The 25,832-nt window shown below is 47.3% G+C and overlaps 2 protein-coding genes across 21 annotated transcripts in view; one reads left to right on the top strand and one right to left on the bottom strand.

Moving 5' to 3' along the window:
• Positions 1-3,448, bottom strand: part of TMCO3 (transmembrane and coiled-coil domains 3) — a 31,423-nt gene extending 27,975 nt beyond the window's left edge. For 2 of the 9 annotated variants that reach the window (XM_033434971.2, XM_049701006.1), the window contains exon 1: positions 1,646-3,322. The gene's annotated coding sequence lies outside the window, so the exon portion shown is untranslated. Of the gene's footprint in view, positions 1-1,645; positions 3,324-3,344 lie in introns of those variants that run through there. The other 7 variants (XM_033434973.2, XM_033434974.2, XM_033434969.2 and 4 more) reach the window with 6 other exon arrangements.
• A 129-nt stretch (positions 3,449-3,577) lies between these two features.
• DCUN1D2 (defective in cullin neddylation 1 domain containing 2) lies at positions 3,578-25,354 on the top strand. 12 transcript variants are annotated; one of them, XR_004485208.2, is made up of 6 exons: positions 3,611-3,809; positions 9,659-12,420; positions 12,835-12,897; positions 20,161-20,292; positions 22,214-22,296; positions 23,490-25,331. XR_004485208.2 is itself a non-coding variant. In XM_033434989.2 (6 exons), the coding sequence occupies exons 1-6, from the start codon at positions 5,043-5,045 to the stop codon at positions 24,477-24,479; spliced, it is 852 nt and encodes a 283-aa protein (XP_033290880.1). In that variant the 5' UTR covers positions 3,819-5,042; the 3' UTR covers positions 24,480-25,354. The 12 variants fall into 12 exon arrangements, 7 of the variants coding, with proteins under 7 accessions (XP_049556966.1, XP_049556964.1, XP_049556968.1 ...); XM_033434989.2 differs by lacking the exons at positions 3,611-3,809; positions 12,835-12,897; positions 20,161-20,292 and adding exons at positions 3,819-5,358; positions 5,582-5,664 and having other exon boundaries at positions 9,659-9,866; positions 23,490-23,586; positions 24,415-25,354; XM_049701009.1 differs by lacking the exons at positions 12,835-12,897; positions 20,161-20,292; positions 23,490-25,331 and adding exons at positions 9,457-9,563; positions 22,397-23,483 and having other exon boundaries at positions 3,578-3,809; positions 9,659-9,866.
• The last annotated feature ends 478 nt before the right edge of the window (positions 25,355-25,832 follow it).

Below are 25,832 nucleotides of genomic sequence, written 5' to 3' on the forward strand. Positions count from 1 at the left end.
GTCATTTTCACAATAATGATTGTATATTTCTCCATCTGTTTATGTCATCTTTGATTTCTTTCATCAGTGTAAGTTTTCTGAGTACAGGTCTTTTATCTCCTTAGGTAGGTTTATTCCTAGGTATTTTATTCTTTTTGTTGCGATGGTAAATGGGACTGTTTCCTTAATTTCTCTTTCTGATTTTTCATTGTTAGTGTATAGGAATGCCAGAGATTTGTGTGCATTAATTTTGTATCCTGCAACCTTACCAAATTCATTGATAAGTTCTAGTAGTTTTCTGGTGGCATCTTCAGGATTTTCTATGTATATTCTATAGGAATTCTCTGTATTATTTTTTAAAACTTTATGTGACTCTATAATCATCTCAAAGTTTTTAAAACTCTATATAAGTGCTTCCTGTTTCCCACTACACCCTTATTGTGTGTAATGTGCACCGTTTACACTGCAGAGCATGGCAAACATGCCTATGACATTTTAATATTTTAAAGTAGGAAACGCCCTAAAACCAAAGGTTTTCAGTATGACTCAACTAAAGTGAAACCCAAGGTTACTTTTCATTTAGTGTGATAGCAAAAATCAATACTTTGAGCACAAACCTTCCCTCCTACAACTTTCTATTTATACATATTCCAATATTAATTAAAATATATCTCCCCAACTTTGCCAAATTTCTAGGAGGTTTTGCTTGTTTTTATAAAGGCAGAACAGGAATCCCAAAACTAACTTTAAAATCGATGAGATTATTTGATTAAGAAAAAAAATTTGTAATAAATGATTCAGAATAAAAAGGCATATGGGTTCATTATTAAGCCTACTCAAAAACAAAGAAACTTCCAATAATTTTACATAAAAAGTCCAAGATCTGGGGCTTCCCTGGTGGCGCAGTGGTTAAGAATCTGCCTGCCAATGCAGGGGACACAGGTTTGAGCCCTGGCCCAGGAAGATCCCACATGCTGCGGAGCAACTAAGCCCATGAGCCACAACTACCAAAGCCTGCGCGCCTAGAGCCCATGCTCCACAGCAAGAGAAGCCACCGCGATGAGAAGCCCGCACATCGCAACGAAGAGTAGCCCCCGCTCGCTGCAACTAGAGAAAGCTCGTGTGCAGCAGCACAGCAGCAAAGACTCAACACAGCCAAAAAAAAATGTAAAAATAAAGTCCAAGACCAGGTTTTTTCAGAGCAAAGTCACCAGGTTAAGATTTCTCTCTCGCCTCCACTCTGAGTTCTATCAAGACTGCAGGGTGTGCAGCACTCTCCTGGGACACCCGCTGCTGGACCACAGAGCCCTAGACCATTGCTGGAGGCCCTCCGGAGAATGGGGGGCGGGGAGGCAGCGTCCCTGTTTTTCTACTTTACACACTAGGCTAAAATAAAATGCGAGAACCTGGCAGCCCTGCCCCCCAGCCTCCTGCACACGTGTAGCCAGAGGCCCCTCCGTCTCTCTTCCTCAGGACCTTCCAGACCCACCACCTCAGTTTTAGCAGGTCCAACTGCTCAAAGTCAGTGTGGTTTATTGACAGCAGCCTCTGTCTGTGGGCAGAGGCCATCAGGACCAGGTGGGACACAGCTCCCGGGACAGCCCACCCTAGGGGCCCGCCGTCTACCCAGCTGAACCCAGACCCTAAAGGGGGGAGGGTGGCTGACCTGGTATGGGAGCTCCAGGCAGGAATTCCAGAGCGAGCCGCTTGGATGGGGCAGGATCAGGGTTAGCGGGTGCAGGGCCTCTGGAAAAAGGAAAGCAGGAGGGTTGTTTGCAGTATCTCTTCCTGATGCCACCAGAACTTCCAGGCCAGGCACAAAACGGGAAACAAAGGGGGGAACTTGTGGAAAGATCGAAGGAAGCAAAGAAACCCCCAGTGGAAGCGATCTACCTCAATGTAATCTGTGGGGGAGTTTACCTGAAAAGCCTATTTCACACTTTAACAAGTCAGATGACGCAAAGTCTACTTCTTAAAAGATAAAGCACTTATAAGCACTTATAAGCACTTACAATACAATTTATGGTTCACTTCTAATCAGTAAAATGGGAGAATGAGCTGAACAAAGGGGGAGAGGAAGGAAAGAAGAAAATTCTTACGGACAATAAAAAGTTTTAAAGTATTTAATGTTAATTAAACTGTACAAAAACCCAGTATTCCGTTAATAATCCAATCACTGAGACACTGTCTTTTCAAAAATTTATATTATAAAAGAAATTTGGGACCAGTAAGACAGTATGCCGCTCTGGCCGAAAAAATGGTCAGAAAAACGTATAAAAAGGCTGTGAACTCAGTTACGTTATTCGCCATCCGGTTCCCCCGGCCAGCCATGGGGTGCCGGGCGCACACAGCGCAGCCCGAGGGGAGCGCAGGCCCAGGACGGAATGAGGCCTGGCGCTTTGGGAAAACAGGCCCTTCGACGATTACACTCTAGGAACAACATTTACAGACCGGATCCTTGCATCTTCCCACCCTTAGGAAAGCGCTAGAGTCATTCACGGGTACACCTGTCCCCGTGACAGGCAGCGACCCTCCACGAGGCCCCCCTCCTCGTAGCGGCTCCCCGGAGCTGGATGACGGGCTGTCCCCGAATCACGCGGAAACTCGGGGCTCACGTCGTGCGTCCTTTTCCCAGGGGACCTGGAACCTGGCGGGGCCGCCTGACACCTGGACGACACCGTGAACGGGGACCACGGGTGAGGTCCGACGGGAACCAGGGAGCGGCTCGCAGAGCCAGGACCCCCAGGGGCTCGTGGAGGGCCGGCTCCTCCGCAGATCTGACCCGAGGATCAGGCGCCGGGAGAGTGTAGACTGTCCAACCGAGTGGCCCGCGGTGTCTGAAGCCTCGCCAGCTCCCGCCCGCACCCCCATCGGCCCTCCCCGCAACCCCGGGGCCGCCGCCAGGTGCGGGGTCCGGTAAAGGGTGCTCAGGTGCAGCACCGCTCTCGGCGCAAAGCCCGGAGGAAGAGAGAGCGGGCGGGGGCTGAGTGAGGCCAAGAGGACGGAACCTCGAGAGAAGGCGGAGAGACCCCTGGAAAGGAGGAGGAGAGACCTCTAGGGAGGGGAAGGAGAGACCAGACACCGCCCCCCCAGGGAGGGGGAGAAGACATCCTCGGGAAGGGGACACCCCCGGGGAGGGGAGACCCGGGAGGGGGATGGGAGACCAGACTCCCGGGGAGGGGGAGAAGGGACTCCCAGGAAGAGGAGACCTTGGGAGGAGAGACCCCGAGGGGAGACCAGACGCCGGGGAGGAGAAGAACTGACACCCACGGGAAGGGGAGACCCCAGGGGAAGGGAGGGGAGGAGAGGGAAGCCCCGAGGGCCGCGCTTCAGGCCGGACCCGGGGCCCCGCGCCGAACGCTCACCTAGACGTTCCGGCCGCGCCGCGTCCTGGGCCCGGCTTTCCAGAGGGGAAGACCTTATCCGGCTTATCCGCATCCCTTTCCGGGAGGCGGGGACGAGGACGGGGACGAGGTCGGGCACGGGGAGGGCCCAGGAGGCCCGCAGTGCTCTCTCGAACGCCCTCTGAGCCGACGCGGCTCAAAGGCAGTCGCGGCCCCTTTAAGGAGGCGGGGTGTGGGTTCCGTCCACCCCAGGTCGGCGCGGTGCACGCCGGGAGTCGGAGGCGCCGCAGGGCCTGCATCCCGGCGGCCCCGGGCGGCGCAGTGCACGCCGGGAATTGGAGTCCCGCCGGCCCGGACTGACCTGTTGCCGCCTCCCTGGGCGGGTGTCCCGGGGGCTGAGGACAGTGACGGGGATGGCGCGGCCGGGCCGGGGCGCCTGCGCAGACGGCCGGGGCCGGCGACAAGCTGGGGAGCGCGGGGAGTATGGTAGGTGGCCCGCGGCTCGCCTTCCTCTCGGCTGCTCCCGGGCATCCGGGACTGGGGGGCGGCGAGGCGCTGCTGGGGCCGAGGGTTGGGGTCGGAGGTCGTGGGTCGGGGACTGGCGGTCGGGGCGCAGGGCCGGGCGCGGAGTCCTTAGGCGCAGCGGGGAGCACGCAGGTGGGACCGGACCGGTGACCCAAGTGCGGCGGTGCTGCTTGACGAGACGAAGGCACAGAGCGGGCCGGGGACTCCGAGCACTGCCTCCTCGGGAGCGCTAGCAGCCGGGTGACCCCGGAGGGAGGACGTTCCGGGCAGGCGGGCGTCCTGCCGGGAGATGCGGTGGACCGGATCGCGCCTGAGCCTTGCCGCTGGTTCAGAGCGGCCGGAACGTGGACTTCAGGGTCGACAATGGCAGGGCTCCCGAGCAGGGTCTCGTGTTCCCCGTCGAGGAGGGCAGAGTCTCCCAGGAGAGGGCGGGAGCCTGGAAGGTCTTTGAGAAGGAGGGGTGTGTGCGAAGCGATCGCCTTTTGTCCGGAGAACAAGACTTGGATGGGAGGGGGTCAGGACTGCGGGTCGGGGAGGCCAGCTAGGAAGCGGCGGTAATAGCTCGGCAAGAAGAGAAGACTTGAACGAAGACTGTCGGTAGGAACAAGGGGCATGAGAGGAGGGAAAGGTGGGGAATTTCACAGAGCCGTTCAGAAAAGGAGGAAAAGGAGAGGAAGGGCTGTGCAGGCCTGGCTGGGGCGTCTGAGCAGACGGTCATGGTATTGACCAAACTAGGGATTGTAGAAGGAAGCGCAGGTTTGTACGGAAAGATGATGCTGTGAGGAGGGGGAGATAGCGGGATCTAGTTGGTTAGAGACGTAGATCTGGAGACCAGGAGAGGGCGGGCTTTCTGGAAACGTACAGTTACTTTGAAACGTCGTGGAAACCATGGTAGTTGAAGGGTTTCAGTGTTCATTCAGTACATTCAGCGGCTTCTGCGTGCAAGCGAGGTGGTGTGCAAGGTGCCGGGGCTTCGACGCTGAGCAAGCGGACGTGGGTTTGGTACTGATGGAGACGATGTCCCAGCAGGAGAGACGGGCACTGAACACGCAGCTACATTATTACAGGTGGGATAAGTGCCAGGGAGAGGCACCGGTTCCAGGCACCCGCAGGGTGGGGTGTGGGGTGTCAGATGCCCAGCCAGTGAAGGCTTGACCGCGGCAGCACGGTGTGAGCTGAGCTGAACTCTCGAGAATGAGTGGGAGTAGGGCAGCCAGATGTGCGCGGCGCACGTGTGGGGTGGGAGGGACAGGAATGGGAAGAGGGCCCCGCGGAGCCCAGAGAGCCAGGGGGCAGCCGCGGCGGGAGGCTGTGATGGGCACTCATCTGGTCACAGGGAGGAATGGCAGCCTTTGTCCTCGTGGTAGTGGGAGGCCGGGGAGAGATGGTCCAGGAGGAATGTGCCAGGAAGAGGGGAGGCGTGAGAACCAACCTTCTGGGTGGGAAGAGCAGGCAAGAAAGCAGATGGAGAAGCGCCGGTCAGAGGAACGTGAGGGCTCGAGAAGGTCGTCCCAGAAACCAGGAGCGGGCTGTCCGCAGTGCAGCCGGGAGGCTCGTGCCGGCCCCGGGGCAGCAGCTGCACTGCCCGGCCGAGTGCGCCCGCCTTGGCCGGTGAGACCACACGCCCCAGCTCTTAAGGGGAAGGTGCTGGGTGGGCAGGAGCCTGACTTGCTGAAGAGGTTGGAGAGGAAGGAGAGTGAAAGGGGGCACTTTGGTGTGACTCCATGCACCACCCCCGCCTGCTGTACCTGAAACCGTCAAGGCGACTGAACTGATGGCACGAACTGGGTCAGTGTGGTTGCCCTGGCAGCCCCTTGTAAGTTGACCCTAAGAGGAGATTTTGTTGTATTCAGTGTCTCTGGAAGGGCATTTTAAGGATAACATTTTCATTTTGTATGTGGTCAGTTTTGGTGCCCAGATCACATGGGTGATTTTTTACAAGGTCACAATTAAAATGTTTGAGACTTTTTCCAGAGGTAGAGAATTTATCTGATGTTTTTCCTGGAGTGTCCAGATTTTTTTTGTCTTTTTTTTTTGTGTGTGGTACGCGGGCCTCTCACTGTCGTGGCCTCTCCCGTTGCGGAGCACAGGCTCCGGATGCGCAGGCTCAGTGGCCATGGCTCATGGGCCCAGCTGCTCCGCGGCATGTGGGATCTTCCCGGACCGGGGCACGAACCCATGTCCCCTGCATCGGCAGGCAGACTCTCAACCACTGCGCCACCAGGGAAGCCCATGGGTCCCTTTTTTTACAAATTGCAACTTGAATCTCTTTGTCCCTTTTGGGCATGAAGCACATATAGTCTTTAGATTTAGCTCTTGGTTGTTGTTCTAATCACCGTAGGGGTAACATTGAATCATTGGAACTTTACTGACCATCCCCTCCCCTTTCATCCTGGCCAGAGACCTGCTCTGGGCTCGGCTTGGACCCACGGCTGCGGTTGCTCATGCAGAACCGGCACCTTTGTGCCACTTCGCGGTTCCAGGGGGTAGGATCTGTCTTGGGATAGACAGGTCCTACCACCTGGAATAGATTGATCATCTGCACTTCCCCCACTCTGTAACTCACACGGTGACAATTCAGAGCGCTCTGGGTGGCCTGGGGCCACGTGCTCCTCCTGCCTCCCTCCTCCTAGGCTTCCCGGAAAGCACTCCCCGTTATACTGTCGTGTAGCCGCTTGGCCGCGGTTTAGGAGGGGCTGCGGGCGGCTGCTGTCAGGAGAGGGACCTCGAGATGGGACCTCGTCCTGTCCTCCAGGTGCTGGGCAGCATCTCCTTGGCGGGGATCTGCCGACTGAATGGTTGTCACCTGAGCAACCGTTGCTCTGTTGGCTCATCTTGGAGAGTCTCAGGGTGCTGAGGTGGATTCTTTTGAGGTGGAATCACGTACCATAAAGTTAACTGTTTAGAAGTGTACAGTCCAGTGGTGCGTAGGACCTTCACCGCGTTGTGCTACCGCTGCCTGTGTCTAGTTCCAGAACACTTTCATCCCCCGAAGGAAGGCCCACACCTGTCAGCAGTGCCTCCCTCCCCCAGCCCCTGGCCACACCGCCCGCCCTCCGTCTCAGGACTTGCCTGTGCTGCACGTTTCACGCGAATGGAACCTCACAGCGTGTGACCGTTTGTGTCCGACTTCCTTTGCTCAGCATGATGTTTTCGAGGCCCACCCACATCGTAGCATATATCAGTACTCCATGAATTTCATTGTATGTATGTACCGAATTCTGCCTTCACAAGCCTGACAGAATGTTAAAATCTAGCATTGATCGCAGTTTCCATAGTGAACATGTCATGGGTCTTCTGAACGGTGCACCATTTTGGGGTCGAACACCTGTCACTGTCTTAAGGTGTCTGAGGTAAGCCTTGGCTTTGCCCACCTCCCTTGGGGAAGCCATCGGTGTCATCAAAGATGCCAGCATTGTCTTTTGTCAGTTTACTGTCAAAGCCGTTGGCATCTGACCGCACTGAGCAAAATTTAATCTTCCCAGAGAACAGAACCTTGAACTCTTTGGTTTTTCTCAAAGGCTCAATTTCAGGAAATAAGGTAGAGAATATGCACTCTATGTGTGCCCCTGGAACCCGGACTGTAGGCTGCAGTCGCTGGGTAGCTGCAGGTTTGTAAATGCAGCCGCGTGGAGCACAGTTCGCCCACCTGTCTGCGCGGTGCTCTCACTGCGGCAGAGACCAGCACCTCCTGACCTAGCTCCGGGGTTCTTAGCCCGAGTTCCACCTTGCCCCAGCCTCTGAGAAGCCAGGATGGTCCTAAAAGGTCCATGAAAACCCTGAATTTCTGTGCCAAACCATATGCCCACATGTGTACCGCATACGTTTTCCAGGAGAAAGGATCCATGCTGTCATCAGATTCCAGAAGGGACCCAGGACCCCAAATGATCAACAGTCATTGTTCTAAGTAGCCAAAATATTAATTCCCTGGGTTACTCTAGATCAGTGTTTCTCAAACTTCTAAGTCCCAGCCCCCCTATACACTTTAAAAAATTATTGGGATTGTAGCCATTGGTATTTACCATATTAGAAATTAAAATGGAAAGTTTAAAAATATCTGTGTTTAAAAATAACAATAGTAAACCCGTTATATATTCACATTACATTTTTGCAAACATCTTTAATCAACGTTAGGTTCTCCAATCTTCTGTGTTCAGTCTGTTGTGATGTCGCCAGTCAGGCAGCCTCTGGAAGCCTCTGCTGTGCCCCAGTGAGAGTGAGAAAGTGGGTAACGGCTGGAGGCACTTGGAGATACCTTTGTGACCGCGGAACCCCTGACAGGTCTTAGGCCCCCGGTGTCCCCAGCCACACTTGGAGAGCAGTGTGTGTGGACTGCAGTGGCGTAACTTCTGCTCAGTTGTCCCTGCTCTTCTGGCACCAGCAGGCACTGAGGGAGGCCTTAGCAAAAAGCGTTGCAAGCTTGCTCTGCTGTTCACTGGTGGCATTTGGTGAGGAGCTGGTCTGGTACAAAGGGGACATTTCATGTCTCCAATTCCTTCCAGTCTCAGCGCCAGGAGGGGCTGGGCCACTTTTGGGCCACTGGTGGGTCTTTAAATCTTATGAAAACAGATTTTCCTCTTTTCTTCTTTACGTTGGCAACTGAGAAGCTAATCCTCTTTTCTTCTTCACGTTGGCAACTGAGAAGCTCAGAGCCTAATTTTCAGCTCACTTTCAACTCATATATATGGTGTGCGTGTCTGTGTCTTATCTCTGGCTTTCTTATTTTCCTTATTTCCTCTGCTTGATTTCCTCATCTACAGTATGTTTTCCAGTTACATATTTATGTAAATTATAATTTATTCTGTGTGCTTCTATAAACTCATCTTTTTTTTGAACAAGACTGGGTATAAATCATTTTAAGTAAAACTTTTCCCCTTATCATATTATTGTGTAAAGTATCTTTTAAAGTATTAGCACCCAGTAGACTACAGAGTCTGTTTTGATTTACAGAAATTAATGAATGACTGTCATTTCTGCTGTTGTTTTCATCAGGCTACCTTGGATAAATAAAACCTTAACCATCCGATACCTGGAAACATGAAAATGCTATTCGGTTTCATTATATGCTATATATAGTACTGTTACATGGCGGTTTTGTTATTTACTACCTACCGACAGCCTCTGCCCTGTCTTTCCGTCTTATTTCTGTCTCATGTACACAGACATTCTCATTATTAGTATCACCTTCATTTAACCATAACAGGCTTTTTGCGCCTGCTGCTGGAACTTGTATAAGTTATTTTTCACACAATTCTTTGTTATGTGTGTTTGTTTTCATCAGTGTTCTGCTAATTTTAAACGGAGAAAAACTTAAAATAATGATGTTTCCAACCATGAGGTCCTCCTCCTGGCCGTTAGGGCCTGAAATTAATTGAAGCCAAGGAGGACCCCCAGGTGGGCTGTGGTGATGTGGTCAGGCCTCGGGTTAGCCGCATTTCATCAGAGGGTACATATGTGTTATAAAGAGGGATTTCACTGAGACTTAGAAAAAAATTAACATCCTACTTCTTGCAAAGTGAACCAGATAGAGATCAAAATGTATTTTGTATAAAACATTGATTCTTCTAATTCGGGGGAGATGAGACTTTGTATATTTGTTACTGTGTAGATGCTGTCGTTTGAATTTTCAGAAGGCTGTGCAGTCTTTTTAACTGATGAAAAACAAGGCTTTGTCTTCCTGTAATTCTGAAGTGAAGTCCGGTCACCCAAGGAAAAGTTAAGTCCAGTTACAATATAGGAGTTAGTGATAGAGCTGAAACAGCTCTCTGGACTGGCCTCATTGGCTTTCCTGCTTCTTTTGCTTCCCACAGCATAAGCTTAAATCATCTCAGAAGGACGAGGTCCTCCAGCTCATGGCATTCACTCAGGCTGGTGAGAGAACTGTCATCCGGCGCTCAGCCCAAAGTGAGTGGAAACTGGACGCGCCACGGACAGCTTCTTCCAGAACCCGGCCTCGTTCCACAAGGACTCCATGCGAACCTCCGTGGACAGGAAGATGCTGGAGCCGCTGTATAACCGGTACAAAGGTAGGGGCGCAGTGGCGAGTGCGTGCGTCTCCAGGGAGCAGGGTGGCTGTGCTGGAGTCTCCGTGCTGTGTCCCAGGGCCCCCGACGTGCATTCCCTTCCCGTGCAGATGTTCAGCTGCACAAAAGTCTGAGGACTGATGAGCAGCGAGCCCTCCTGCACGTGGCCTGGGCGGAGGCTCGTGTGCCCACGGTTGGCTGCGCACGGTCACTGCTCGGAGGCTTGGTGTCCAGGCCAGGTGGCTACACTTGTTAAGACAGTACTTCTCCCCAGCGCTTGCACGTAGGCAGGAATACGTGGTGAGAAGGCCATTCCAGAACGATACCGACTCGTAAGAGTAATTCTGATGCGAGGGTACAGGTATCCTGCCCTTAACACCGTGTGCTGGTGTTGGAGCCCTGGAACAGCTCCAGCTGCAGAAGCTTCTGGAAAAACTCTTGGCAAAAAAACCTTTGTGTTGTCAGCTGGGGACAGTTGTTATTTTCATTGAAATTGGCACTTAGAGTGGAGCTTTCCCTATCAAAATGCAGTCATGCGGCAAAAATAAGTCTGCGTGATGAGTCTGTGCAGGTCCAGACTGCTCAGCAGGCTCTAGATTCCACATCAAATGTCAGGTCTGTGCTGTAATGGGAGAGGCGGCAACGATTCAAGAGCTGATTTTTTTTTTTTTCTAGCAGTTTCTAAGGTTAATCTTATCTTTCCAAAACTTAAAAAATAAAATCCCTCATTTAAACAAGTATTAACACAAACAGAGTAACTCCCTTGGCTTTAAGTTCTTGTTTATTTATTATTTTCATTTTTCACTTTTGAAAATACTGTGTATAATCTGTCTATCTAGATCCAAAAAATCAATTGAAAATTGCATTCCATTAAAAAGAAAAAAATCTTGGTTCAGAAACATGTTCTGTGGTTTAAAAAACAGATTTGTACTTGTTGTAGTTCTCCAAAAATGAACATTGTTTTCAGTGTGCTTTAAATTTTTTTGGCTAAGTTAATTACTGAGCTAATTTTGTAAGTCATATGCTATGCAGATTCTAAAAGTTATTCAGATATGTGCAGCTGCCTTTGGAAAAATATTTTTATGTGAAAATTATCTTTAGTCTTTAAGCTTCATCCCTTATCATTTAATTTTATTCATGCAATTCTAGTCATTTAAAGTAGACATATGGTACAGTCATTTTGGCCCCTAAACATAGATGTATAGTTCAAAGCCAATTGACAAATAGAACAACTGTTGTTACACAATGTATACAAATGAATGAGTGCTTCCAGACTACTTTAAAGCATTCTAAATTATTATATGTGAAGTTTATCAGGACGGTTATCAGGTGAGGGCATCGTAGACCCATTTTTCTGTTATCCTGAAGGTCTGTTGTGTTAGGAGCGCAGGCTTGAGTCAGGAGGTGTGTGGGAACCTCTGTCCTATGAGCCCACGGCGGCAGGTTCTCACGGACACAGGAGCGTAGAGTTGGAAGGGTCTGTGTGATTTTGCTCATTTAAGGTAGGTCAGCAGTTCTTCTTTGGTAACAACATATGTATATATAAACGTGGCGTTGAGCACTTAAGAGTTCGATCTCGTGTGATGGAAGAGTTTGTTGCACTTAACCTTCCTTTGCGGGAAGGTGCCGCGGGCCTGCTTCTCCCACCTTCTACGGCAGCAGGTGGGCTGTCATTGTGATGCCGGTCAGGAGACACAGGCTGAGGTCACAGGGCCTCGCTTGGTGAGGCCTTGCTGATTCTTTTAATGGATTTCACGGTTTGATTTTCCCATGGAGAAATGCTAAGTTCTTTAATTTTATGTCTAAACTAGAAATTGCCGGGGGGGATGGGGGGGCGGGGGGGAGCCTGAATTTCTAAGCTGTTAAACGTGGATGCATAAACTAAACAACTGAAGAATGAGTATTGTGCAGTAGTATTAGCACTGTAGCAAATGAAATCACTTTTAAAAGAAAATCATCTTTCTTTTGCTTTGACAAGGTGGTGATAAAAACTTAAAATATTTTGAATGCTTTACAGTGTTTTTCGTAGCAGTTTGCCTTTGGGCAAGGTAAAATTCTGTAAACTTGAAATTTTATTTTACTTTAGGGAGATTAATTAATTTTTTCTTAATGATGAAGTCTTCAAAGAAGTTTCAATGATTTTCCCCCCCTAAAAACCCAGGAACCTAGATTTTAAAAATAAAGAGTATTTTCTGGATAAATCATTATTTGTTGCTATTTCTTTCACATATGGTAGAAAATTGCAGTGCATTGATAGATGTGTTTGAAACACACTTGCCAAAACTATGTAGTAGAGATATGATTCTTACCACCCATTTTAGTAATGCTTTTCAAAATATCCAAATTTTTAACTTCTTTTCCCCTTAACTTTAACTACAGACCCACAAGATGAAAATAAAATTGGAATTGATGGAATTCAGAAGTTTTGTGATGATTTAAGCCTAGATTTAAGCCTAGTATCACTGTTTTGGGTATAGTGTGGAAATTCAGGGCCGCGACTCTATGTGAATTTAGCAAAAAGAATTTGTAGATGGCATGACAGAGCTTGGGTAAGTAAATTGGTCTCAGTTTAAACTTTTTCAGAAAGGAAAGTTCTTTCAACATTAATCATGTTTCAGCAACCTGTAAACTTCGTATCAATTTATGTCCCTTGAATAGTTTACAAATTTCTGATGCATTTGTACTGTTAAACCTTTGGTTTTCTTTTAAATTCCAGCTAAAGTTTTGTTCAGTGTTTTTATTCAGATTAATTTCTTTTGCAACACTTTCTCCTTTTAATTTTTTTCCTTCCAGTTTTGAATTGACGGTAGACATCCAGGTGTTTTTGCTGGTTTGTTTTCAGCCATTTAATTTATCTCATAATACTGTGTGCTCCATGTATAATTTGTTGTGTTGCTGTATTAAGCATTAATAAAATGTCATTCTGTCTTTTTGCTTGTAACACCTCCCTGTTCTACCTACAGGGTTGGGATAAAAGCTTCATCCATACCGTAACGTGTTTCTGACTTGCTGGATGAGTCGGAGAGGTAAATGAAAGTACATAAACTTCTTCTAATCACTGAGCTTATTACTGTTTCAGGAGGTGTGTAAAAACTGACTTGCTGCTACTCTGATAGCTCAGTGTTGACAACCTAAACTCACTTATTTTTAGCTCCGGAAGGAGCTCAAAAGCCTTAAGTAAACATGTTCTGAGGCTGTGCTGACAGCGTGCTTGTTTTCACTAAACCCATGTGTCTGTTGTGACGTTAAACTCTATGAGACTTTATTTCTAATATCTCACCACATTCCTGGTATTGAATAAAGCCAACCAAACGAAAGGTATCATTGTAACAATTTGTAACAGCGTATGTGTTCTGCGTTCTTTTCACCTAGGAAAGCCTAGATGAGTTACCAGTAGTTTTAGAATAGGAAAGACCTCTTAAAGAAGCGTTCCGTAGGCATTGGACTACAGGTTGTCCCGCCTGTTAAAGTCTCCCCAAAATGGGACATTTTGGAAACAAGTGCTTCTTATAGAGACAGTTGATGGCATTTCTTAGACGTTGTCTAGAAATATGATGTACAAGTAAAAATTTTTTTTTTTTTGGCAGTAGGCTGGCCTCTCACTGCTGTGGCCTCTCCCGTCGCGGAGCACAGGCTCCAGACGCGCAGGCTCAGCGGCCATGGCTCACGGGCCCAGCCGCTCTGCGGCATGTGGGATCTTCCCGGACCGGGGCACGAACCCGTGTCCCCTGCATCGGCAGGCGGACTCTCAACCACTGCACCACCAGGGAAGCCCACAAGTAAAATTTTTAAATTCCTATTATCCTATAAAGTATCATAAATTAAAAAGTATATTTTAAAGATTTTGAGAGTGAATCTTCCCAAAATGATTTAGATAATCTCAGGCCCTCTTATCTGGAGTATACAGAACATAAGTTTAGCTTACAAGTTAATGATGGTTGGTGGACTGCTCTCTCTCTACACCGCAAGGAGCAGTTAAAGGTGAAACTATTTTTCAAAATATTAAACAAAAGTATGATGAGTGTATTAGTGAACTATATTGTGGAGATAACCTTGTTTTTAGAGATGTGAAGGACTTTGCTTCTAGTCTAAACAGCACTAACCTCTAGAAACGCTTTGGCTTTCGTGTCTGCTCTGCTGTGATTTCTCCACATGTCTTCCTGCCTGCTAACTCCTGACTGGTGAGAACACCTGCCTTTAACAGTTAATTCTACATCCTTTCTTGGGGCTGCAGGATTCTTAGGTAAACTGAATAAACTTTATGAAATACCTTGACATCTTTTTAAAGACAAAACACTGTGTGGATCTTCTCTCCTGTATTCCGTGGGTCTTTTTATCTGTCTTTAACCCAACACCACATATTCTTAATTGCTGTAGCCTTAGAGTAAGTCTTGAAATGAATTAGTGAAGTCTTACTACTCTGTTCATCTACTGCAAGATTGTTAGTCAGCTTTTATTATTTCAATGGGGGAAAAAAGAGCCTTGTCAACAAATGATGCCAAAGCAACTGGGTAAAGCTGAAAAAATTTAACCTCGGTCCCTCTTTCACATCATATATAAAAATTAATTGGGGCTAGATTGTAGACCTGTACGAGATACTGACAACCGTGAAGTTTTAGACAAAACATTAAGAGACTATCTTTGTAACCTTGGGTTAAGCAACACTTTTTCAGGGAAGACATAAAATGCACTAGCCATAAGGAAAAAATTGATAAACCGGACTCCATCAAAGTTAAAAACTTCTGCTTATCAAAAGATGCTTTTAGGAGAATGAAAAGGGTAAAACAGTGGGAAAATATTTGTTCGCTCTTTGTATATGTTATAATGACTATAAAAACAGTAGGAGAATTATAATTTACATATAATTCCTAAATAAGAGAGCAAGGAGTAAAGTTATTTTAAAATTCAATCCAAAAGAATCCAAGAAAAAAAAAAGCACACAAGGAAAATTAGTTTATGGCAGGACAAACAGCACATGATAAAATGGAGGATTTAAGCCTGAAAATGTCAGCATTTACATAATTATATTAAGTGTAAGTGAATTAAATGTTAGATGGATTGTTTAAAATCAACTACCGTGGGGCTTCCCTGGTGGTGCAGTGGATAAGAATCCACCTGCCAATGCAGGGGACATGGGTTTGATCCCTGGTCCGGGAAGATCCCACATGCCTCGGAGCAACTAAGCCCGTGCACCACAACTACTGAGCCTGCGCTCTAGAGCCCGCGAGCCACAACTACTGAAGCCCACGTGCCACAACTACTGAAGCCCACATGCCTAGAGCCCGTGCTCCGCAACAATAGAAGCCACCGCAATGAGAAGCCTGCACACCGAAACGAATAGTAGCCCCTGCTCGCTGCAACTAGAGAAAGCCCACGCGCAGCAACGAAAACCCAACGCAGCCAAAAATAAATAAATAAAATTAAAAATTTTTTTTTAAAAAGTCAACTACCATGTGTACTGTCTACAGTAGATACAACTAAGACATAAGGGCACAGAACAATTTGAAGGACAGAAGCTGATACATTATGCAAACGTTAACCAAAAAAAGGCTGACGTGGCTGTTAATATTAAAACAAACTTTGAAGCAAACAGTAATTCTAGAGATAATGAAGGGCATATCCTTTTCTTTCTTTTTTTTTTTTTTTTGAAAAAATAAAAGGTGCTTTATTCAGGAAGCCAGCAACCTGGGAAGATGGTGGACTAGTGTCCTCAGACCATCTCCAAGTTGCTGGTTAGGGAACAAAGATTTTAAAAGGGAGTCTCAGGTGTATACAGGCTGGGAGGGGGGGCTACATGCAGAACAGCACAGTCAGCTCCCATAATCATCTCAGACTGGTCCTGCAATGGTCTGGTCAGCATCATCTCCATGGTTTTATGCACAATTAATCTTCTATTCCAGGATGGGTCTGCTTCCACCTTCTTAAGGCCCTGGAATTCTGTGTTCCTGGTCATTTTCAGCTGTGGATGCACATCCCCTGAGTTCTCAGTTCCCCCAACTCCAGCCCAAGGCAGGCAGAGCAGGATGGTATTTAGCAACGGGTATCACATTTCCAGAAGACCTCACATCATGTCTCAACTAGAGACATGTTGACAAAGAGGAACCAACCAGTATATACATGGAGGAGACAACAAGGAGGGGAAAGTTATGTGTTAATGAATTAAAGAGCAGAGGAAAGGGGGAAGGAAGGAAGGAAGGAGGAAGGAAGGGGAGAAGGAAGGAAGGAGGGAAGGAAGCAAGGAGGGAGGGAAAGAAGGAAGGAGGGAGGGATGGAGGAAAGAAGGAGAAGCAGGAGAGGAAGGGAGGGAGGGAGGGGGAATCTGAAGGACATTTCTTAATGATAAAAGTTTTATTTCACCAAGAGGGTAATAGTTTATTTAAAGCAGAAGTTAACACTCTAAAGAGAAAGAGACAAACTACAAGCAAAGTGGGGAATTCTCACATCTTACCAACTGGTAGAATAAGTAGATGAAAAATCAGTAAGGAAATAGAAGATTTGGAAAAGGAGATAGAACTTTTCCCTTGATGTTGAAGAATACATATTCTTTTCAAAAAGACATAGAACATTTATAAACATTGACCATAAACTGGGCCGTAAAGTAAGTTGAACAAATTTCAAAGACTTGAAATGATACAGAGCATGTTTTCTGACCACAATAGAATTAAACGAGGAATATAACAAAAAGACAGATTGAAATAAGTGTGGATATTACACCTCTGAATAACCCTTGGGTTGAGAAAAGTTACAGTGGAAATTAGAAAGTATTTTGAATGATAAAACACTGCATATGAAAACTTGCAGGATTCAGCTTCTTAAATGCATATTTTAGAAAGAAAAGTTGAAAATCAGTAAGGAAAGCATCCATCTTAACAAGCAGAGAAAAGAGCAGGAAGTTAAGAGTGTTGACAGAAGGAATTAATTTTTTTAAACAGGCAGTCATTTCATGAAATTTTTTAAAAGTTGTAAGTAGAAAGGATTTGTAAAGCCAAAAGCTTGTTATGTGAACACTTATAAAGTAATGAATAACAAATAACCAATATAGAATGAAAGGGGGACATCACTATAGACCCTACAGATTAAAGGATGAGAGTATTATGAACAACTTTATGTTAGTAAATTTGAAAACCTGAATGAAATAGAGATGTTCTTTTAAAAATGACAACTTACTGAAATGGGCACATGAAGAAATAGTTCCATAACTCTTACAGAGTCTAAACCCATAATTTAAAATCTTTTCAAAGAGAAAACTCTTGGCCAGAATTGGTTCACTGGCACATCCTACCAAGCTTTTAATAAAGAGAATAGCACCAATTTCACACCACCCCTTCCAGAGAGTAGTACAGGAAGAAACACTCCGCAATATGTTTTGAGGCCAGCACAACCTAGATAATAAGGCCTAGAGAGGACATTTTGAGAATGGAAAATTATAGGCCACTCCCAGTCATAAGAATCAAAAGATGCTTATGATGAACATAAGATCCAAAAATCCTAAACAAATTTTCAGCAAAATAAATTAAGCCCCCAAAACAAATCAACCAAAACACCAGGCTAATTTGTCATGACAACGTTTGTTGTAGTCCAGGAATGCGAGATTTTTTTAACATTACAAAGTAGATCAATGTAATTGATCACAGTAACAGAAAAGTGAGGGGGTGGATATTATCTCAGAGCATAACATGGGACTTTTCAAGCTACAGTAATTAAGAGTACATGACATTGGGGGCCAGATTAGATGAATAGGCCAGTGGAGCAGAATGGAGAGCCCAGAAACAAATCCGTGTTTACAGGAACACTTGATTTATGGGAAAGGTGGCCCTTTGGAGAAGCGGAGAAGGGACAGCTTTTCAGCAGATGGTCCTGGGAGAATGGTCTGGTCGTATGGAAAAAATGCATCTTGATCTCTGCCTCACACCGTACGTGAAAGTCAGTTCAGGTGGGTTGTAGATCTCAGTGTGAAAGGCCGAAGGCAGAAACCTTTAGAAAATAATGCAGGAGAACATCCTTATGGCCGCGCAGTAGGACAGGTTGTAAAACGCATGAAAAATCACTGTAGAGAAGACTGTAGAGTGTGCTACGCTAAAATAAGAACTTCTGACCAAGAAACAGCATCGAGAAGTGAAGAGGCTTCCACGTGAGGGGTGGGAGCCATGAGATACTCAACTGACAAAGGCCTGTGTCCCTGATATGTAGAGAATTCCCGCAGAACAACAAGAAAAAGATAACCTAACTGAGAATGGGCAAGAGACCTGACCAAGGCCTTCACGAAAGGTGCATTCCATATGGCCAGTGAAAATACAGGCAGGCGCTCAGCCTCATTCATGGCAGTGTGCACATGAGAATACACAGCTCACTCTTCCAGGACAGCTCCAGACAACTCTTCCAGGACAGCTCCAGAGCGGCGCTGGTGGGCAGTCAGCGTGGAGAACTGTTTAACAAGACTCATGAAATCATGGGTGGGTGTCTGCCTCAACACATTCACTTGTGTGCCAGGATACATGTCCAGAAACCATTTAACAACATTCTTTGTGACCAGAAAACAAGAAACAGCCCAAACATTTACCGTCAGCAGCGCATAGAAGTTATAAAATATGAATACGGTGGAGTGCTGCGTGACAGTCTCAATTCATTACCTAATTGAAAGTTTTAAAATTTACTTTCTTTCTGCATGAATAATTTCAAAGAAATTCAGTATGAGGGTACGGAGCATTTTGAAGCACTTTGGCAATACGGAGCCTAGTACGTTTAGCCTCTATTTTAAATAGATCTGCCGTAGCATGAGGCAGCACAAAAGGTGAAATTTATAGTTTATCCTGTAATTCCTTTACTGAGGAAAAAATCGTTGTCTTATTTATTTTTATACCTATAGACACTTAAATAACATGTTTATAAAAAATCATTCACTAGGGACTTTCCTGGTGGCTCACTGGTTAAGAATCCTCCTGCCAATGCTAGAGGACACGGGTTCGAGCCCTGGTCCAGGAAGATCCCACATGCCATGGAGCAACTAAGCCCGTGCGCCACATCTACCGAGCCTGCGCTCTAGAGCCCGCGAGCCACAACTACTGAAGCCCGCGTGCCTAGAGCCCACGCTCCGCAGCAAGAAAAGCCACCGCAATGAGAAGCCCATGCACCGCAGCAAAGATTAGTCCCCACTCACTGCAACTAGAGAAAAGCCCGCATGCGGCAATGAAGACCCAACGCAGCCAAAAATAAATAAATAAATTTATTTTAAAAAATCATTCACTAGAGAATTAGAGCAGTTACTGATTTTGTTTCTTTGCTTCGTGAGACTAACTGAAGGAATATAAAATGGTTAGATACCTGGACATTTCACATACATTTTATTTTATAAGGTTTTCTGAGGGCTTTTTTAACAAAAATAAAGCAAGATGAGGAACTTTATGGCTGCAAACCCCAAATGGAACAATTGATTTTACAATTTCCAAAGTATATTACATGGTCTGTCCTCTGAAGGGTTAAATATAAATTAAAGAGATTGATACAAGTGTTCCTATAATTCCTAGAAAAAGCATGGACAGCAGTGGAAAGGGGTAATCAAAAAAAAACCCACAGATGAACCCTTCCTTTCCTTCAGGTTTCTGTGTCTGCTTATGTGTGTGTTAAGATGTGCATGTGCTGTATGGTTTTGTGTGTGATGATTCCTTAGCCTGTGCTTAACTGATAGGCTAAAAGAGGAGATAATTAAAGCTTGACTCCGTGTTTTGAGGTAAGAAGCCTAGCATGGTTTTATACTGGCTAGAGTCTGGAATCAGTTGGCTTTGAAAAATCATAATTTTTGAGGAAGTAAAATTTCATGATTATTAGCTAATTTTTACATTGGCCCAAAGACCCTTTTTTGACAGAAGGAACATCTTTATGATCTAATTCTAAAGGGAGTATCACAGATAAAAATTTTAAGTAGGAGTACCTTCTAAACATTTTCTTACTCAGGAGGTAGGATTTTAAGAGGTTATTGGAAAGAATATAGGTGCTGTGAAGATTCCTTTTATGGTCACTGGAGTAGCTTTTATTCTTGATTTCAGCTCTCAAGTTCTGTAATTTTGAGTTTTGTTGTTGTTATTCTGCAAATGGCCAGGTCCATCAGGACAGCACTCGGCGTGTTTATGTAAGTGATGCTAGGTCTCTGAAAATGCACACTTCTACTTTAGTTGTGTGGTTTGCAAACATACAAATCGGGAACTTTATAAGAGGGGTTTCTCGGACCAAACGAACCTAAAAGTAACTAGATTTAATATCTGCCAAAAAACTTATTTTTCTTTCTCCCCCAGGTTTACCTCCATTTCTCAATGTGACACTTTTCATCATTAAGATGCATTGAGTATAGATTTCCTAAGTGATAAGGATGCAGACTTAGCAGGACGGGACTAATCGTCTAGGCGTAAATGCCGAGGGCCCCGTAGGTAAGGTCCAGCCAGCCTTCCCTTCTACCAGCTCCTGCAATTTCCTGACCATTGCTTTCTTTCTGATTAAGACTCCAGGTTATTTCAGACTGAGAACATCTCATGCACTTTAAACACACAGGGAACAGAGGCATTTTATTTAAACTTGGCTGCTACTCATAGATTCTTTTGCTCATCCAGTGTTAACGATTGACCCTGGAAAGCTCAGGTCAGAGCTTTAATAGTTTTTTGTCCAGGTGGAACCAAACCAGATTTAGGTAAAAATCTGAAAAGTGATTAGCTGAGTATTTTGCATTTAAAGGAAGTTGTTACCTTAAATGTTTACTCATCAGCTTTTCACATTAATCTAACTGGTGTGCACCCGTAAGCATTACTGCAGTATGACTGTTTGGTCATCCGACAGTGATGAGCGCTCGCCGACATGGTTAACTATTGTCAGCTTTAGGAAGTAACCTTCTCAGCCCCTTGATGTACTTGTGTATCAATCATATAGAAAGAAATCAGTACTAACCTGGCAGTGAGCAGAGAATGAGTCTGTATTCCAAGCACGGTGGGTCGGGGAGCATCCTCTACTGCAGCCCTGAAATGGCGTTCACGTTGCATTAAGACACCATCTTATGATCGAGCCCCACAGCGTCGCGTTCACGTTGCATTAAGACACCATCTTATGATCGAGCCCCACAGTGTCGCGTTCACGTGGCATTGACACCATCTTATGATCGAGCCCCACAGCGTCGCGTTCATGTTGCATTAAGACACCATCTTACGATCGAGCCCCACAGCGTCGGTCTGTACAGAAGTTGTGAAATCATCGCTACCTTCCAGCCAAGGAAAAATGAAAACTGAGGACGTTGACTTTGACTAGTGACCAAATAAACATGCTTAATTGTCTTGACTTTAAATTCCAAGTCTTTTTTTTTTAAGCTTGTTGGGTTTTTTTAATAAATTTATTTATTTACTTTTGGCTGTGTTGGGTCTTCATGGCTGCACACGGGCTTTCTCTAGTTGCGGCGAGTCGGGGCTACTCTTCATTGTGGTGCGTGGGCTTCTCATCAGGTGGCTTCTCTTGTTGTGGAGCATGGGCTCCAGGAATGCAGGCTTCAGTAGTTGTGGGCTTGGTAGTTGTGGCTCGTGGACTCTAGAGCACAGGCTCAGTAGTTGTGGTGCACGGGCTTAGTTGCTCCAAGGCACGTGGGATCTTCCCGGACCAGGGCTCAAACCCGTGTCCCCTGCATTGGCAGGCAGATTCTTAACCACTGCGCCACCAGGGAAGTCCCAAGAAGTTGCAAGTCTTTATAGTACTTATATGATCGACTTTTGAATCAGATTCTGTTTTAGTTCTTAAGTGGCAAGACAGGTCTATTTGGAAAGCACTGTGTCCCTTCCTTTCTAAATGAGTTTTTAACTTGTAGTTCATCACTTAGAAAGTGCATTGGGCTATTTTTTAAAAATAAATGATATGTGTTGATAGTATCCAGGTCGGTTCAGCTTTCAAGGAAGCCCGATACATAAGAAAATGAGAGTCTTTGAAATGGTTTAATTAGGGGATACTTACTTACATGTCCAAATAACATAGTACACAAATCCTTTTTTTTTTTGGTTGTGCTGCGTGGCTTGCGGGATCTTAGTTCCCTTACCAGGGATTGAACCTGGGCCACCGCAGTGAAAGTGTCAAGTCCTAACCACTGGACCGCCAGGGAATTTGCAACAAATCCTTTTTAAAAGACATTTCCCCGGAGTTACAAAATTAGATTACACACAACTTCAGGAACACTTCTGAACGCATTAGCCCTCGTGTCACTCCTGGGTAAGGTTGCTGATGGTTATTGAGTAAGTGAACACCAGCGCGCTGAGAAGTGGTCACTGTGCAGCGGAAAAAGAAACTGGGATTCACTAACTGCTCTTTCCCTTTTTTTGTCAGACTTAGAAATGGCCGTCGCATATTGGAATTTGGTATTTTCCGGAAGGCTTAAGTTTTTAGATCTTTGGAACATCCTTTTGTTGGTAAGTGGCTTCCTGCTTGCCGGGGCCCCGCGGGAGGGCTCAGTGGGTGCGGTGGCCTCCGTACTAACTGAGGGCCTGACCGCGGGCACTGTGGGACCAGGGCCTCGCGCAGAAGTCACCAAGCAGCAGACCCGCGGCCACGCTCTGCCACCAGCTGAAAGCGGCGCCCAGGGGCTCTGCCCCGGCTGCTCCGAGGCTGCGTCCTCTGGACTGCCCACCAGCGGCCCCCCCCCCCCAGCTGTGTTCACGGGCTGGGGCCACCCCGGATGTCCTGTGCATCGCTCGGGAGGAGTGGGGGGCTCAGCTGGCCCTGGGGGGGCGGGTCCTTCGGGCCGGGGTCTCGGCTGCGGCTGCGGGGATCGTGCAGGGTGCGGGCCGCCCTGACCTCGGGCGGTGGCCGTGCTGTCCTGCTCAGGCGCCCACTGCGTGCGAGGAGCAGCCCTTCCACCGGGTGGTGGGGTGGGGGCTGTGTGGGAAAGCCCTCCTGGAGCAGCCTGGGGAAGGACCCCAGAACGCCACGCGGCAGAGGGACACAGGGCTCACGTGGGATGGCAGGTGCAGAAGAGCACACTGTGCTGGTCACGCGCGTGTTCTGAGGTGTGAGATGAGCTGGCGAGCCGTCTGTGAACCGTGTGCCTGTGACGTGTGCAGACGGGCCCACAGCGGCACCTGCTGCCTTATGAGCTGGGAGCCTCTGGGAGATAAAGGGGAGGCCGGGCCGGGGCCGGGGCTGCCCCTTGAGCTGCGGGCGGGTATCCTGCACGTGTTCGCTGCACCTGAAGTACCGAGGAACTACCGAGACATTTCCGGAAAAGTGTCCACTTCAAAGAACTCCCTGGTATTTAGGAAAATAAATGTATCAAAATACGACTTGCCCGCCCTGTTTCTGAATTGGTTTGGGGCTTAGGTGAAGAGATTAAAAGTGCTGCCTCTTGATTTGAAATAAGTTTATAATTTTTGTATTTTTAAAGTTTTATTTTAATTTGTGTTTAAATAAGTCTGCTTTCTACATCTGCACATTGGCATTATGTAGCTCTTAGTGTTTACCCAAAGCGCTATTATTTTAACTTTTGACAGTATTGTTCCGGTACTTATTCCTTATCAAATTCTGTTCTGAGATAGCCAGGCCAGTAGAACTCCTGAGAGCTAAGTCTGTATCGTGAGTCTGGTGGTTTTTTTCTCTTGTGTATTAGAAGCATCGCAAAAGATCAATCCCAAGAAACACTTGGAACCTTCTGCTAGATTTTGGAAATATGATTGCAGATGACGTGTCCAGCTATGATGAAGAAGGTACGAGAAGTAGTCGGAACTCAGGCGATGGCCAGAGGCACTGACGCGGGCGCGCACGTCTCTGACCCCGGACCACGGGTCAGTGATGGCAGCGCAGGCCCCGGGGCAGACGGCATCTGCTGACTCCTGGCCCGACCCCCTCCGGAGGCGGGGGTGGTGATCATAGTGACTAGTAGTCACTTTATTATGTCTTGTAAATCACACAAAAGAAAATACAGCTGCATATTTAGTTAAAGTCAGGAAGACAGTTGTCCGAACTAAGCCATTTCAGAGTGGACGTGCAGAGGCCCTGAGGCAGACCTCAAGCAGGACAGTCACTGGGGCCCGCTGCCCCGCGTGTGGCTGCAGCGGCTGTTCCGTCTCACGGCCGAAGCTCACGGAAGACCGCAGCCTCCATTTGCTCACCTGAGCATGCACGCCTGCTGCGGCCCCCACCCCAAACATTTCAGGACTCGGGGAGCGTTTGCCTGCCTGCTGAGCTGTGGGCGCTGCCCCGTTAGGGAAGGATGCCCACCCCCCCAGCCCCGCCCACCGTCGGCTCCCTCTGCCCGGCCAGGAGGTGACTGTGCACATTCCCGGCGGGGTCAAGGGTGGGCGGTCCTCACAGGGCCGGCTCCACACAAGCACACCAGCACTTGCCAACCCTGGTCTGGCTAGAGCAGAAGAGGGTCACTTTAGCCGATTCTTTAAGTGGAGCACAGGCTATAGAAAGTTAAAATCATTTGAGTTCTTGAAATATAAAAGTTGGATTGTGAAAAAATACTTTGAATGTAAAAATATTGCTCTAAGTCGTTGATTTTTTTTAAAAATCTATTTGCTCTTCTTCAGGAGTGTGGCCTGTTCTTACAGATGATTTCGTAGAATGTGCACGGCCAGTGGTCACGGGTGGTTAAGGCAGCCCTCTCTAGGCAGAAGATCGAGATGGATTGAGGTGAAAAGGGAGCTGTCCTGCAGGAGACGCTGGCCAGCCATGCCCGTTGCCCATTTTGGAAGTCATCCTGACCAGTCGTGAGACTGGAGACCCTCTCCTGCTGCTTAGAGAAGACGCCGCTGACTGGACGCCGCACGGAGACCCTCTGAGCTCGCTGCTGGGGCTCCCAGAGACGGGGCCCTGCTGTTGCTGTAAGAGACCTCCGCATGATTTCCGCGTTTACGGAGGAGCTGGGGCCTGTCTGCAGGCTGCAGGGTCGCTGTTGATCATGACCCAAAGCGAGGCTGTGCTCACCACACTCGCTGAATTGTCCGTAACCGCCCCAAGGAACTACAAGTCAGGCTGCTGGAAACGTGCCCCAAAGAGGACGGGTGTCGTGGATGCTGGCGGTTTTGAACTTGGTGCCAGGGTTAAGATTTATATTTTTTGAATCATCAAGTGTCTAGATTTATCAGCTCTATTTTCATTTCACTTTTCTCTGGATGCTCATCTGGGAATCATTTTACAGGTTAACGCACCGTTGCAGTTTGCACGGCGATGGTGTCATCGTGATTCCAGAAAAGTGTTCTTCTAAATTGCCTGCACGTCAGTGGGTCTGCTTTACTTCTGATAACGGCAGCTGAGCTTCCTAAGAGCGTCATAAAGTATGCTTTTAAAAAATGTAGTTAAGGGCTTCCCTGGTGGCGCAGTGGTTGAGAGTCCGCCTGCCGATGCAGGGGATGCGGGTTCGTGCCCCAGTCCGGGAAGATCCCACGTGCCGCGGAGCGGCTGGGCCCATGAGCCGTGGCCGCTGAGCCTGCGCGTCCAGAGCCTGTGCTCCACAACGGGAGAGGCCGCAGCGGTGAGAGGCCTGCGTACCGCAAAAAAAAAAAAAAAAAAAAAAGTATTTAAAAGGACATTTTTCCATGAAAAATTATTTCTTTCATGATAAATTATAGATTTAAACATCAGCGTTCTCTCCTTTCAGCCGTCTGTAATATGAGTACTGTTCACCCACCCGCCCTCCTACGGTTGTCACATTTGGGAGGCAAAATACACATTGTTGTCCCAAAACCCCACACCGGAAGCCACGGCACGTGCAGGTGGACGTGTGTGTCCGCGTCTCGTTGCCCGGCCTCCTGTGCCCCCTGTCGGGGGGACGCTGTCCAGAATTGCTGTGTGGACCCCACCTCGTACTGGGAACGATCTTCACGCCACAGGCGTGCTTGCTGCCCAGCCCGCAACCCCGTTCGTGAGACAGATAAATCGGGGTAATTTCACAGGAGAGGGGAATTCACTCAGATTTCCAGAAAGTGTGCCTAAAATGTGTAGTTGG

The sequence above is a fragment of the Orcinus orca genome, chromosome 18 (assembly GCF_937001465.1).
Source record: "Orcinus orca chromosome 18, mOrcOrc1.1, whole genome shotgun sequence".
Lineage (NCBI taxonomy): Eukaryota > Metazoa > Chordata > Mammalia > Artiodactyla > Delphinidae > Orcinus > Orcinus orca.

What these genes read in the sequence shown, in the direction of transcription:
- DCUN1D2 (XM_033434980.2), top strand. Translation starts at nt 5,043, where the DNA reads ATGAGTGGGAGTAGGGCAGCCAGATGTGCGCGGCGCACGTGTGGGGTG. An exon ending in GGTTGCCCTGGCAGCCCCTT is followed by an intron (nt 5,665 to 9,658) that starts GTAAGTTGACCC and finishes TGCTTCCCACAG; the next exon opens with CATAAGCTTAAATCATCTCA. An exon ending in CTGGAGCCGCTGTATAACCG is followed by an intron (nt 9,867 to 22,213) that starts GTACAAAGGTAG and finishes TTTTTTTGTCAG; the next exon opens with ACTTAGAAATGGCCGTCGCA.